A 12,086-nucleotide genomic window follows, 5' to 3' on the forward strand; every position below is an offset into this window, starting at 1 on the left:
AATGATCTACGTCTGGTCTCATCCACCAAAGCAGGTCCTACTTGCAGGAGTTAGTTATTTGAATCTTGCAATCCAGGGGATAAAAGTTTGGGAACCATTGACACAGGAGGAGCCATTGCAGAATTCGCATATGTAGCTTTGCTAGAGGCACTACTGGAATTGATGCAGCCATAGAACCTAGGGCCTGAAGAACTTCCCTTGCAGAGGCTGATGTCTGAGAAAGAATCACTTGGATTTGAAGCCTCAAGGTGATGGAGTCTGTGAAGAGGGAGTGATACCAGACATGACTGAGTACTGAACACTGCTCCAATGAACTCTATTTGTTGAGTAGGGATAAGATTTGATTTCTCCCAATGTATGGTTATTCCCAACAATTTTGCCAGAGAGAGAGAGAGAGAGAGTGTGTTGTTGTGCAGTTACCAGAAGATTGTTGGTGGGGGCAGTAATGAGCCAGTCATCTAGATATGGAAACACCCAGAATCCATTTAGTCTCAAGTAGGCTGTTACCACTGCCATGCATTTCGTGAACACTCTGGAGGCTGTAGAGAGACCGAATGGCAGGGCCCGGAATTGGTAATGACTGGCTCCTAGCCAAAAGTGAAACAGACTCCTGGAGCATTTGTCTATCTTGATGTGGTAATACGCATCCCGGAGATCTATAGAGCACATCCAATTGCCTTCTCTTAAAAGGGAAGGATGAACTGAACCATGACCATCCGGAATTTGGTGTGGGTGACAGACTTGTTTAAGCTACTGAGATCGAAAATGGGTCTCCAGTCCTCTGTCTTTTTTGGCACCAAAAAGAATCTCGAGTAAAATCTGGATCTGCGCTGGTCTGGTGGGACTGGTTGGATGACTTTTTTGAAACAGCTTTATAATCTCTAAAGCTGCTTCCTCCCTTTGACTGGGTGGAATGTTGGGAAGCGTTCTTGGAAATTTTGGATGACAAGAAAGGGGAATGGTGTAACCTCTGGTGATAATATTCTGCACCCAATGATCTGTGGTGATAGATTAACAACAACCCCGACTGCTTCAAGAGGTAAGCAATCGGGCCGCCCCTCGGGAGCAGTGATAAGGCTGTCCAGAGAAGGAGTCTCTGGAGCCTTGGGTGCGGGGACCCCCCATGTCTCTATTGGGACATCTTCCAGAATTGTTACCCTCTCTGCCTCTGGGAGTATCATCACCACATGCGGCATGGAAAGGGCCCTGAGATTTCTTATGCCACATTTTCCCTCTCCTCCAATTCCTGGAGAAGGTACTTTGAGGGTTAGAAAACCATAGGTCTACAGCAGACAGGGTTTTTCCATCTTGCTCACACCTGGCTAGTGTGTCCTTCACTTTGGAGCCAAAAAGGGATGAAGCTTCAATGGGAGCATTCATAAAAGGAAGACTTGAATGGGGTCCATGTGGTCAGAGATGCGCATCCAGGCATGACACCTCATGACAATGCCCGAACCTGTTGCTCTAGCCACCCCTTCAGTCGTGTGTGACAGCAACCTCATGGATAAGCTGGACATTGATTCCAGGGTTGCTAGCTGCGAGGATACTTTGTCCCTGACCTCATCAGACAACTGTCCTGCAAGTGTCCCAGACAGTTTGGAGATCAAGTCCCTCTGGAGCCTCATAAAATGTGCCAAATAATTCAGGGAGTGTATAGCAAAGGTCCCCGATGCAAAAACATGCTCCCCCAAGTCTGTCCACCACCTGAGACTCCCTGCTGGGCAGGTGGACAGTGGGACTTTCCTCAGCCAAGTCCTTCTTCATGACCACTGCCACCACCATAGCATCAACTGGTAACCCTTTGGACCAGTGTAAATTCTCTACAGGAGGAGAAAGAATTTTGTCTGGTCTCCAAGGGATCGCCTCAATGGAATCAGGGTTCTTCCACTCACGCTGCATGATGAGCTGGATGAGCTCATTGGCAGGCGGGGTCACCCAAGAGGTAGAAGGTTGGGCACGAAAAGCCTGCAGGAACACGGACTCCTCAGATGAAGGATTAGAGGGCTTCCAGTCACCTCGCTGCTTTAACATCTCCAGGATGTCTCTGAAGGAAACATCATGAGGAGGTGACTGTGGGAACTAGTCACCATCATCATAATCTGTGTCTTCCATTAAGGACTCCTTGGGCAAGTCCATGTGCTTCCTCTTGCATGTCTTCTTTTGAGGGGGCGCCTCAGTGGGGTCTCAGAGGAGGACTCTGAAGAGTGGGTACCAGGAACAGGGGTGTCCTGCAGATTTTCTGTCTGGTGTCCCGGGGGGTGGTCTGTGACAGCTGTAGCTCACGGGGTGAAAACTGGGGTTCTGACATCAAAGCAGTGCTGCCAGAAGCAAGAGCCCTCTACATCGTGCAAAAAGCAGGCACGCCCGAAGAGGGATGGGAGCCCGGAACCGAGAAAGACAACCTTGGAACTGGGAGTCACACCATGCTCCGACAGATCCGCCCCCAGAGATGCAGCCTCAAGCAGGATCGGCGTGGACTTAGCCATTGGTGCCAAGGAGGGAACCGTGGAGAAAGTCGGCACCATACCCCAGGCAGACGTGCCCGTCCTCCAATCCCCAGACTGAGGAAGGACTGGTTCGGTGGGAACCGAAGACCAAAGGGACAAACTCGGACCTGGAGTGAGGAGCACCGTAGGCGCAGAGGTAATGGGATCCAAGAAGATGTCGGAGCAAATGGCTTTGGAGTCGAGATGGTCAAAGGAGGAGTGTAAGATGGAGTCTGTGGATAAGGCAACCCAAGTCCTGCAGGTGGATGGGTTTTAGAAAGTGAGGAAATCCCCCTGGCTACCAATAGCTGGTCCAAAAGATGCACCACATCGTGTTCCGAAAGGCTCCTGGTGGATCTAGTGGATACTCCAGATGGGAAGTCAGGACATTCGAGAAGTGGGCTATACGCTTGACCCAAAAAAGGGTCTACGGAGAGGGAGTATCAGGTCCGTGGTGCAAGGTCTGCCCACATCGAAGTCTCTAGTTTTGAGACTGGAAGCAAAGTGGCCAGAGATCCAGTGAGGTCAGTACAACGCTTGGTGCCGAAGTGGCACTCTGACTCAAAACAACTGTCGGTTCCAAAATGGAAACTGAAGTCATAGTAGAAAGTGTGCCCTGAGCCGAAGTAGCTACAGGTGCCGAAGTCAGCATAGTAAGATCTATGATCGGTGCCAGAGGCAGGACGTGTGCGAAAACAGGCATCGGTATTGAAGTTTTTGAGATGGTTGGAGCAGAGGAAGGTGGAGCCAAAGAGGCAGATTTATGCTCCGATGATAACTTATGGACCTTAGATTTCTCAGGTTTACTCTGATCACTCGATGGTGAAGAAGGAACAGAATGGGATCTCTTTTTGTCCTTAGAAGGAGGGGTTGAGACCTCCATCGCAGAAATGACCTCTGAGAAGGGAGACTTGCGTAACCCTTTAGAATGCGTTTATTTTTGCGCTCATTACGACTGCGTTGGCTGATGCTTTGAAAATATCACATGGAGGCTGCACCGAAAGATGGGCCACTCCCAAACAGTATACATAGTCATCATGCAAATCACTGTTAGGTAACTTGCCCTTACAAGCAGTACAATGCTTAAAACCTGAAGTACCCTTCTTATCTGCCATTTTAGTAGAGAAGGACACCACAACTAACTGTATAATCCAACAATAATGAAGTTGATTCCATTCAAAAATATCACAAGAAAATCACCAGTATAACAAAACACTGTATGAAGAGAAGAAAGGGAAACACCAGAATAAAGATAAAAGCTAACAGGTTAAGCAAGAGAAAACAATACCAGCTATGGTACTGAAGAAATACCACAAGGGTACGGGAAAAGGCCGTACCAACTATGGTACTTGAAGTTTACCAACAATAACAGTGGAAAGAATAAGTTTAGACATAGAAAAGATGCTAGCAATACTAAAGGTTTGGTAAAATATGAAGATATCCAAAGATTTTTACACAAATATCAAAAAAGATTTTACTTAGCTGAGAGCTTGGCTGAAACGCTGGCTATGCGGCAAATGAGATCTGAGGTAACAGGGAAAAGGGCATTCTGTGTAGAGACTTAGTTCATGAGTTTTTTTGGCTGGCGCGAACTTGGTAACCCATCAGTGATGAATGGAAAGAAGATTAACAACATCAGATCATTTATTACCGGTGTCCGAGCCACTGTTACAGCATCTTGCCTGTGACAAAGACTCTAGTTCTCAGAGTGACTTATACAATGTTCCAGTTCCAGAGGGCATTTTAGTAGATATCCCTTTTCCTGAAAATATCCTCGAGAGTCCTAAAGCAGAACAATCAACTGTGACATTCTCTGTTGCTAAACCCAGTCCTCTCTATTACATTATAAGATCAGGTCACATTTCCAGACCTAGTTCTAGATGCACAGCAACCTGGACATGAATGTTGTTTTGTTTATTATTGTCTGCATCATTTTCATGCCTATTCAAATGTCATGATCATTGCAGGACAGCTCATTAAGGAGGAAGGATGTAGATCAGAGTGTGATATACCTTTAGGAAGTTTTCCAGTCAGCAGGCATGTGCATATAAGTACTGAGCATGCGCAAGCAAGAGTGCCATTTTGTAATAAGCAGTCAAGATGTAACCATGCATGTGTGTTAATCAGTCAGTTTGTTTAAGTTTAATGTTCCTGATATCCATCCTGATGTGTTTTTAGCCCTAGAGGTACCCTCATCTGCATGAATGATCAACCTCATAGATGCACTGAAGATGGACTGTATGGTGGCCAGTTGTGAAGAGACTTTCTTCTAGTCCTCCACAGACATGGACCCTGAAAAAGATTTGGAAAGCTCCTTGGCCAAATCCCCTTGTAGTCTTGTGAAATCTGCCAAATAGCTCAGTGAAAGAAGAGCAAAGATCACAGAGACATAAATGCACTTGCCAAATCTGTGCAAGGCCCTGGATTCCCTATTAAGGTGACAGACAGATGAGCTCTGTGCTGCAAGCTCCCTCTTAGTGGTTGCTGCCAGCCCCATGGGATCGATAGGAACTCCCTTGATCCAGTTGCTTTAGGAGGAGCTAAAAACTTGTCTGGGTTCTTTTGCACTGGGTTCCATCCATGCCTGGTATGAGATAAGGTTGATCAACTTATCAGCCAGAGAGACCATTAAAGACGTAGCTGGACCAGCCCTGAAAGCCTCCAGAAACAATGACTCCTCTTGGGAAGGGGTATCAGAAGGCCATTCACCTCTCTGTTTTAAGAAGTTCCAGGCTCTCTCCAAAGGTGACATCGTCAAGTGGAGATCTGGGTGACCCCTTTCCTTCACTGACGTCCATGTTTTCAGTGACAGATTCTTGACATGAACCTAGGTGCCTCTTTTGGTACATCCTCTTCTAAAAAGAGCTCATCAGTGGGATGGTCTAGTGAAGCTCTGGAAGAAACTGGAGAGTCCTGGTGAGGACTGGCTGAAGGCTTGCATGGGGTGGTTGCCCTGGTGGAATAGGCATGAAAGGATCAAATTCAGTGAAGGAAGAATAGGATAAAAAAGGGTAAGGATGCCCTCTTTCTGGGTATAGAGAAAGGCCTCTCCACAATCTCAAAGGCAGAAGGTCCAGCAGAAATAGCAGCTGAAGCTACCTGCACCAAATTCTGGATCCCTGCTTTAACGAGGGAGTCAGAGCCAAGCTAACCAATACCAAGAGGCAAGGATGGCTCTGCCAGGTTCAGAGTCGATCCCAACCCCCACAGCAACCACCAATGCTTTCGCTTCAAGAGTCATCGTGCTCCGAGGGGGTTGGAGCTGGTCGACTCAGGGGCATGGTCAAAGTAGAAAAACTGCCATTCTTCGGACCTAACAAAGACATCCTTGAAGATCTCAGATTTAAGGGCTCCAAAACCACTGGCTGGATCGGAGAAGGAGATGCATCATGATATTGTGAGAAGGGCAGGCTCATGGGTCCAATGAGTGCTGCAGCCAGATTTCAGCCCTGAGAAACTTCCTCATCATCCTATCCACCTCTGCCATAGATAAGTTCCTAGAAGATCTAAGGGATGAAGTAGAGGAAGGTTGTCTAGAAGATTTTCTACGTGACCCTTGTAAGGAGGGCAGATGGAGACAAGGAAACATCAGATCCAGAGTGAAAAGTAGAGATGCGATCTGAGGAACCTTAAAGCTTGATATAGTAGGATCTGAGGAAGACACTGGATCCGATTTCTTGGGAACTTTACGTGGAGGCTTAGGAATCAAAGCCAAATGGGAAGAACAGTCAGGGGACCATTTCCTGGACTACTTTTCTTCTGGAGCCAAGTCAGGCTTCCCTATTGTCAGATTTACTAGAACAGGTTTGATCGCAGCCGAGGCAGAAACAAATGTAGAAGGTAGCAAACCTTTTAAAACAAACTTATTCCTCCTATCACTTAGCATGAGAGTTAACTCATAAAGAAATGGAGCATTTAACATCTAGGTGGGCAGCACCCAAATAATACACGGACTCCTTGTAAGCATCCGAGTTAGGACCTTATGCCCAGGGGAACTGCACTTCTTAAAGCCCGTAGGTTTATTAGCTGTATCGACGAGAAGGAACAAAAGTTGAGAGAGACTTTCTTTTTTTTTTTTTTATATAGTAAGGAAAAAAATACCATTAATGTTGTAAAATACCCTAAATCGGGTAGATAGAAAGAATACCAGCAATGGTATGTGTAACAGTACCCTGACAAGGGTAGAAATGCCTAACAAGAAAAAAGACTGAGGATATGACGTCGGTCATGCGCATTAGTACCCTGACGTACTGACGTCAGTCTAAGGCGCCATGACCGACGTCAGCCTTATACTCTGGTATTCGGGCCGACTGGACGCGGACTATACCCAATAGTAAGGACTGCAGCAATGGAAAACGAAGAACATCAAAGACAACTGGTTTGGAAAGTTAGGCAAGTTTTGAAAGAGGTAAAGTAAGGAAGAGCAAAGCAAAACTAGATATAAAATTCTCACAAAAAGGGATATAACAATATCTGGTTAATCTCTGTCGCTCGAGAGCAGAAATGTGTGCCCAAACGATGTGGCAGCAAATGATATCTCAGTATACCAGGAGAGTGGGGGCATTGTGGGTAAAGGGAGAAGCTCGACAGCTGGATCCATAAGTCTAGTAAAAGCGCCCAGTCAGATCAGAAGTTGGATCTGAGACCCATCAATTGAGAAATGAATGAAAATGACAAAATCACATCTTTTTTTCATTAAAAAAAAATTTTTTTCTTAAAGAGAGGGGGTGAAGATAGTTAAGTCTGCAGCTACATGCTTTATTTTGGACTTCTACTGCAGAACCTGCTTCATGACAGATGCCTGCAGTTGTAGCTGCTTTACAGAAAAGTTTGAACTGTGGACTGTGTGCACTCCTCTGTGCTGATCACAGCACAGATTTGATGCTCATAAGAATAAACTCCATATATTTTGGAAACGGGATCTTGTTTTATCAACCTTTTCAGGTTCTGTTGAAGTATTAAACCCCAAACTAATACATTTAAAACTATGTCACAGGGCATCATCCCTATAACTGCTAGAAAAGCCAGAGGTGTTGTCCTGACACTAACCTAGAGAAAATTCCATGTACATCTCAATTTGAAGTTACAACAATGCAACTGTTAGCTGAAGCCCTTTACTTATTGTTCTAACAAGTTAATCCTTTCCATGATAGAACATTTATTTTCCTTCTTTACTGCTGCCTGTCAAGTCATTCAGAGTTCCATATCGTTGTTGTTTAAAACCTTGTTTGTAACAACTTACATACTTGTCTGCCAATTGTTAATACTTTGCAAAATTGAATTGCCCGAGGAGCTTTTTTTCTCTCCAGGTCTCTGCTTGTAAGATCCCATAGCTGATTGTTACTACGTTACTAAAATTTAATAAATTGTTTTCTAGTCCTGAAGAGCTTTTCTCCCCGGGTCTCTGCTGAAAATGAGCCAAAAGCTCAGCCAGACTAACCCTGTTAACAAATGTAAAATAAATAAATATATTTTTGTATTCAAACTAGCTGATGAGAACTTGGTGGATTTATCTTTTTAGCTGCAAATGTATATTTTCTTCAACTGTAGTGCAGGTACACTTGCATAAACTTCCTGACAGCAGTCTTATGCATGGCAGCATCCCTTTGAAATTAATAAATATTCTAAAAGTGAAGTATCAGTCCAGAAAACGGACTGCATCCGTCAACATCATTAAATTATTTTCATAGAGTATCTGCCATAAACTCACAAAGGTAAACAACATTAAACATGATTATCAGTAGTGGCATGAAAAGAATACAATTAAAACAAAGTTTTACTGGCTACAGAAAAAAAAATATTTTGTGTAAATAAATAAATTTACATCAAGCAAAGATTTAATCATTCCCTACCTTTGCTTCCTTGACCATTCTCCCTCTGTAGTTTAAAAGATTAAGGGAAATTATGAGGCAAGTACTGATCTATCTATTTTTACAGTAAATAACAGTGTACAACCACACCATGAACAGTACAATATAAATGTTGTTGTCTGGATTTAAACAGACTCTAGAATCAGTCCAATGCACTTTTTTTAAACTTAGTATGCAGAGACCCCAACTAATTCCTTCTACTCAAATCAATGTATGCATTTTACCAAAGCCACCACATTATCATTTAATCAAATCATACAGTGAGGGCATGCAGCAGGTGTGACCAGTTTACGTCCATAAGGTTAAACATCTGTAGCAAGAGATGGAAATTCTGTCTGAAATAAAACTGAAAGACTGCAGATATCTCAATATGAAAATCCTTGAACCTGTGGCACAAAGATCAAATCAGATCATAAGGTAATAACTTCCTGGTAGCAATCTGCCTCATTGACAATGCATGACTGTCACAATGCCGAGTTGAGACAACAGACGGTACAAGGCCCACGAAATAAGAGAATGAGGACAGAAGACGGTGGTATAAATTTACAAGAATGAAGACAGTATACATATAACATTGATAACATTGTAGACTTTTTTTTTTTTTGGAAATCATACAACAATTTTGTCAGCCACTCAGAATTCCTAAGCAGTGACAGAATGCTATGCTACCTGATTCTACACTTAATGGCCACTAACTGGCAGGATAAACAAACGAGTATGAAATAAAACAGTGTGATAAACTTTGTAAGCTGAAGCCAAAAAGTGACCTGATAAATTAACACCAAGTATCAGCTACACAACAAACAACCTTCAGGTTAATATGATCATGCCCAATTCCTCATTAACCAACAAGCTTTGGGCCCGCTGTCAATATGCTATCCCTTTTCACAGTTTTGTAAGGTGAAACAATAACAAGGCAATTAGACCACAGTTAAAAAGAAGTTATGTACTCACCATAATGTTCCATCTGAGTAGTTATACTTCATTTTTCCTGCAACCTGTGAGTATACGGATCCGTATCAGATCCGAGCCGGCAACTTTTTTCTAGCATCAGCTCCAAGCTCTGAGCTCCTCCCCTTACCCATAATGCCCTACCATCTCCTGTCTTCCCACAGATCGAGTTTGCGGCAACTAACAAAATATATGCAACTCAACCCAATAACCAACCTGAAAACAGGATAAGGTCCGGGGGATGGAGGGAGGGACTGTTGCAGAAAAATGAAGTATAACTACTCAGATGGAACGTTATGGTGAGTACATAACTTCTTTATCTGAAGTAGTTAACTTCATTTTATCTGCAACCTGTGGGACAGAGTCCCCAGCTACTCCGATCCTGGGAGGCCCTTATGGAAGGATATTCCTGAGCACCGCAGAGCCAGAGGATGCTCTAACCCTTGAAATCAGATCCAATTTGTAATGAGAAATGAAGGTATGTGAATTGGCCTATGTCACTGCTGCGCAAATATCGTCCAAAGGTACCCTGGACCAAAAAGCAGCAGAAGTCACCATGGACCTGGTAGAGTGAGCCTTAACCATACTAGGAGGTAATAAACCTTTTGCTTTGTAAGCATGTGAAATACAAAGAGTTATCCATCTGGCTAAAGAAACTTTAGAAATTGCTTTTTCCATGAATGCTTTGGAAAAAGAAACAAACAACTGGTCAGTCTTGCGGAAAGATTTCGTTCTATGAAGATAAAAGCGAAGTTGTCTGTGAACATCCAACAAATGGAGTTTGTACTCGCATTCATTTTGAAAGTTGGGAAAAAACGGGCAGATTAATGGACTGGTTTATGTTCGCTTCAGATGCCACTTTAGGTAAGAAGGAAGGGTTATTACGGAGGGAAACACTATCCTTATGGAAGACCAAATAAGGAGGCACAGCAGACAAAGCTTGAAGCTCAGAAACTCTCCTAGCCGAGGTAATGGCTACTAGGAAAGCTGTCTTCCAGGACAAAAATTTTAAGTCGACAGACGCTGCGGGTTCGAAAGAAGGGGCAACTAATGCTTGTAAAACAAAAGTAAGGTCCCAAGGAGGTACAGAATCCTTGACAGGGGGCCATAGCAGAAAAGTACCTTTGAGAAAAGCCTTACACAGCCTAGAGGAGGCTAAGGCCATGTTGACTATGCCAACGTGAAAACTGGAAATGGCTGCCAATTGTACTTTCACTGTGGAGGAACTAGCTCCTTGCTGAAAAATACTAGACAGGAAGTCCAACGCCACTGGAACAGGAGCTGTAAAGGGATCTATTTCTCTCTGTGAAGCCCAAATGGAAAAGCGCTTCCATTTACTACAATATAGTTTTCTAGTGGAATCTTTAAGAGAGGCCACTAGAATCGATTTGACCTGGGATGAAAGACTGGGAGTCCTGGCGATTAAAGTTACTGGAGCAACCAAACTGTAAGCTTGAGGCTGACCAAATCGGGTGGACGTGTCCCCGACGGATGGGAAATTAGATCCCGGCAGGGATCCAGAACCCATGGGGGGAGCTAATAGATGAGAACCAAAGGAATGGGAACCAAACCTGACGAGGCCAGAACGGGACAATGAGGATCACTTTGCACCATAGTCGGCAAGCTTTCTGAAGAAACTTCGGAATGAGTGGCAATGGAGGATAAGCATACAGAAGCCCGAAGGGTCAAGCATGGACTAGAGCGTCTCTGGGGACTTCCCCTGGTGAGGGAATCAGAGTGAAGAAAGTACAGTTTTGTACCTACCATAAATGTAGATGTTCGAAGATCCACATTGCTGCAGTCCTTACTTATGGGTAGTCCGCTGTCCTCGGTCGGCCCGAATACCAAAGTATTAGGCTGACGTCGGTCATGGGCGCCTAGATCTGACATCAGAGCGTCAGGGTATAAAGGCGCATGACCGACGTCATATCCTCAGTCTTTTCTTGCCCCAGATGTCAGAAGGCCAAACCAGAAAGGCCACAGCCAAAAACAGAATACCTCCCAAAAACATGCCCAACAACAACCATCACCTAAAGCATAACACCAAGTCTAACTACAGTGGGGAAGGAGGGAGGGTAAATTGGACTGCAGCAATGTGGATCTTCGAACATCTACATTTATGGTAGGTACAAAACTGTGAACACAAAAACCTCTAAGGAAACAGTCCTGCAGCGATAAATTCAGTGAATCCAATGAAAGCAAATAGTCGCTTAGTAAATATAATATTGTAAGCACTTTTATTACACACAAGAACTTTCGGTAGGCTCAATATCCCACCTTCTTCAGACGAAACAATGCATTCAAGGGAAAACTTAACTTAAATACTTTTTACCCTTGTTAATGACCTCATAATTGAGGACCCACCTACAATTAAAAACGCTACTATTGAATACATAAAACCTTTCAATAAGTTCTGAAAGAACCTGTTATACATACTATTTTAAAAATCAATACAAACCACATGTATAAACCATAAATACTATTGTTCTGTATCATATTAAAACATATATTCATATTAAAAATAATAATGATAATAAACAAATACATAACCCCACATAAAGCGAGGTATAATTCCATCAGTAAAAAACAACAATAAAAAGCAGAAACAGCTGCCATGAATGTGGGAAATCATCAACCCAAACCAGCCAAGCCCTCTAAAGCTGGTGAGAGTCTAATGTGCTTACTAAATATATTAACCTGCACTGACAAAATGTTGCCTCCATATTTCTGAAAAGCACGATAGTATTTACAAACAAAGTCACTAAAACTAATTTAGTGA

General features: G+C 43.6%; 1 protein-coding gene across 1 annotated transcript in view; it reads right to left on the reverse strand.

Moving 5' to 3' along the window:
* ARMC9 (armadillo repeat containing 9) overlaps positions 1-12,086 on the reverse strand; it is a 3,277,521-nt gene that overhangs the window by 2,184,842 nt on the left and 1,080,593 nt on the right. Inside the window, 1 exon segment of the mRNA XM_044070688.1 lies at positions 8,339-8,363. Within this exon segment, the coding sequence (XP_043926623.1) occupies positions 8,339-8,363 (25 nt within the window).

The sequence above is a fragment of the Protopterus annectens genome, chromosome 4.part1 (genome assembly GCF_019279795.1).
Source record: "Protopterus annectens isolate FY-2018-M chromosome 4.part1, PAN1.0, whole genome shotgun sequence".
Taxonomy (NCBI): Eukaryota; Metazoa; Chordata; order Ceratodontiformes; family Protopteridae; genus Protopterus; species Protopterus annectens.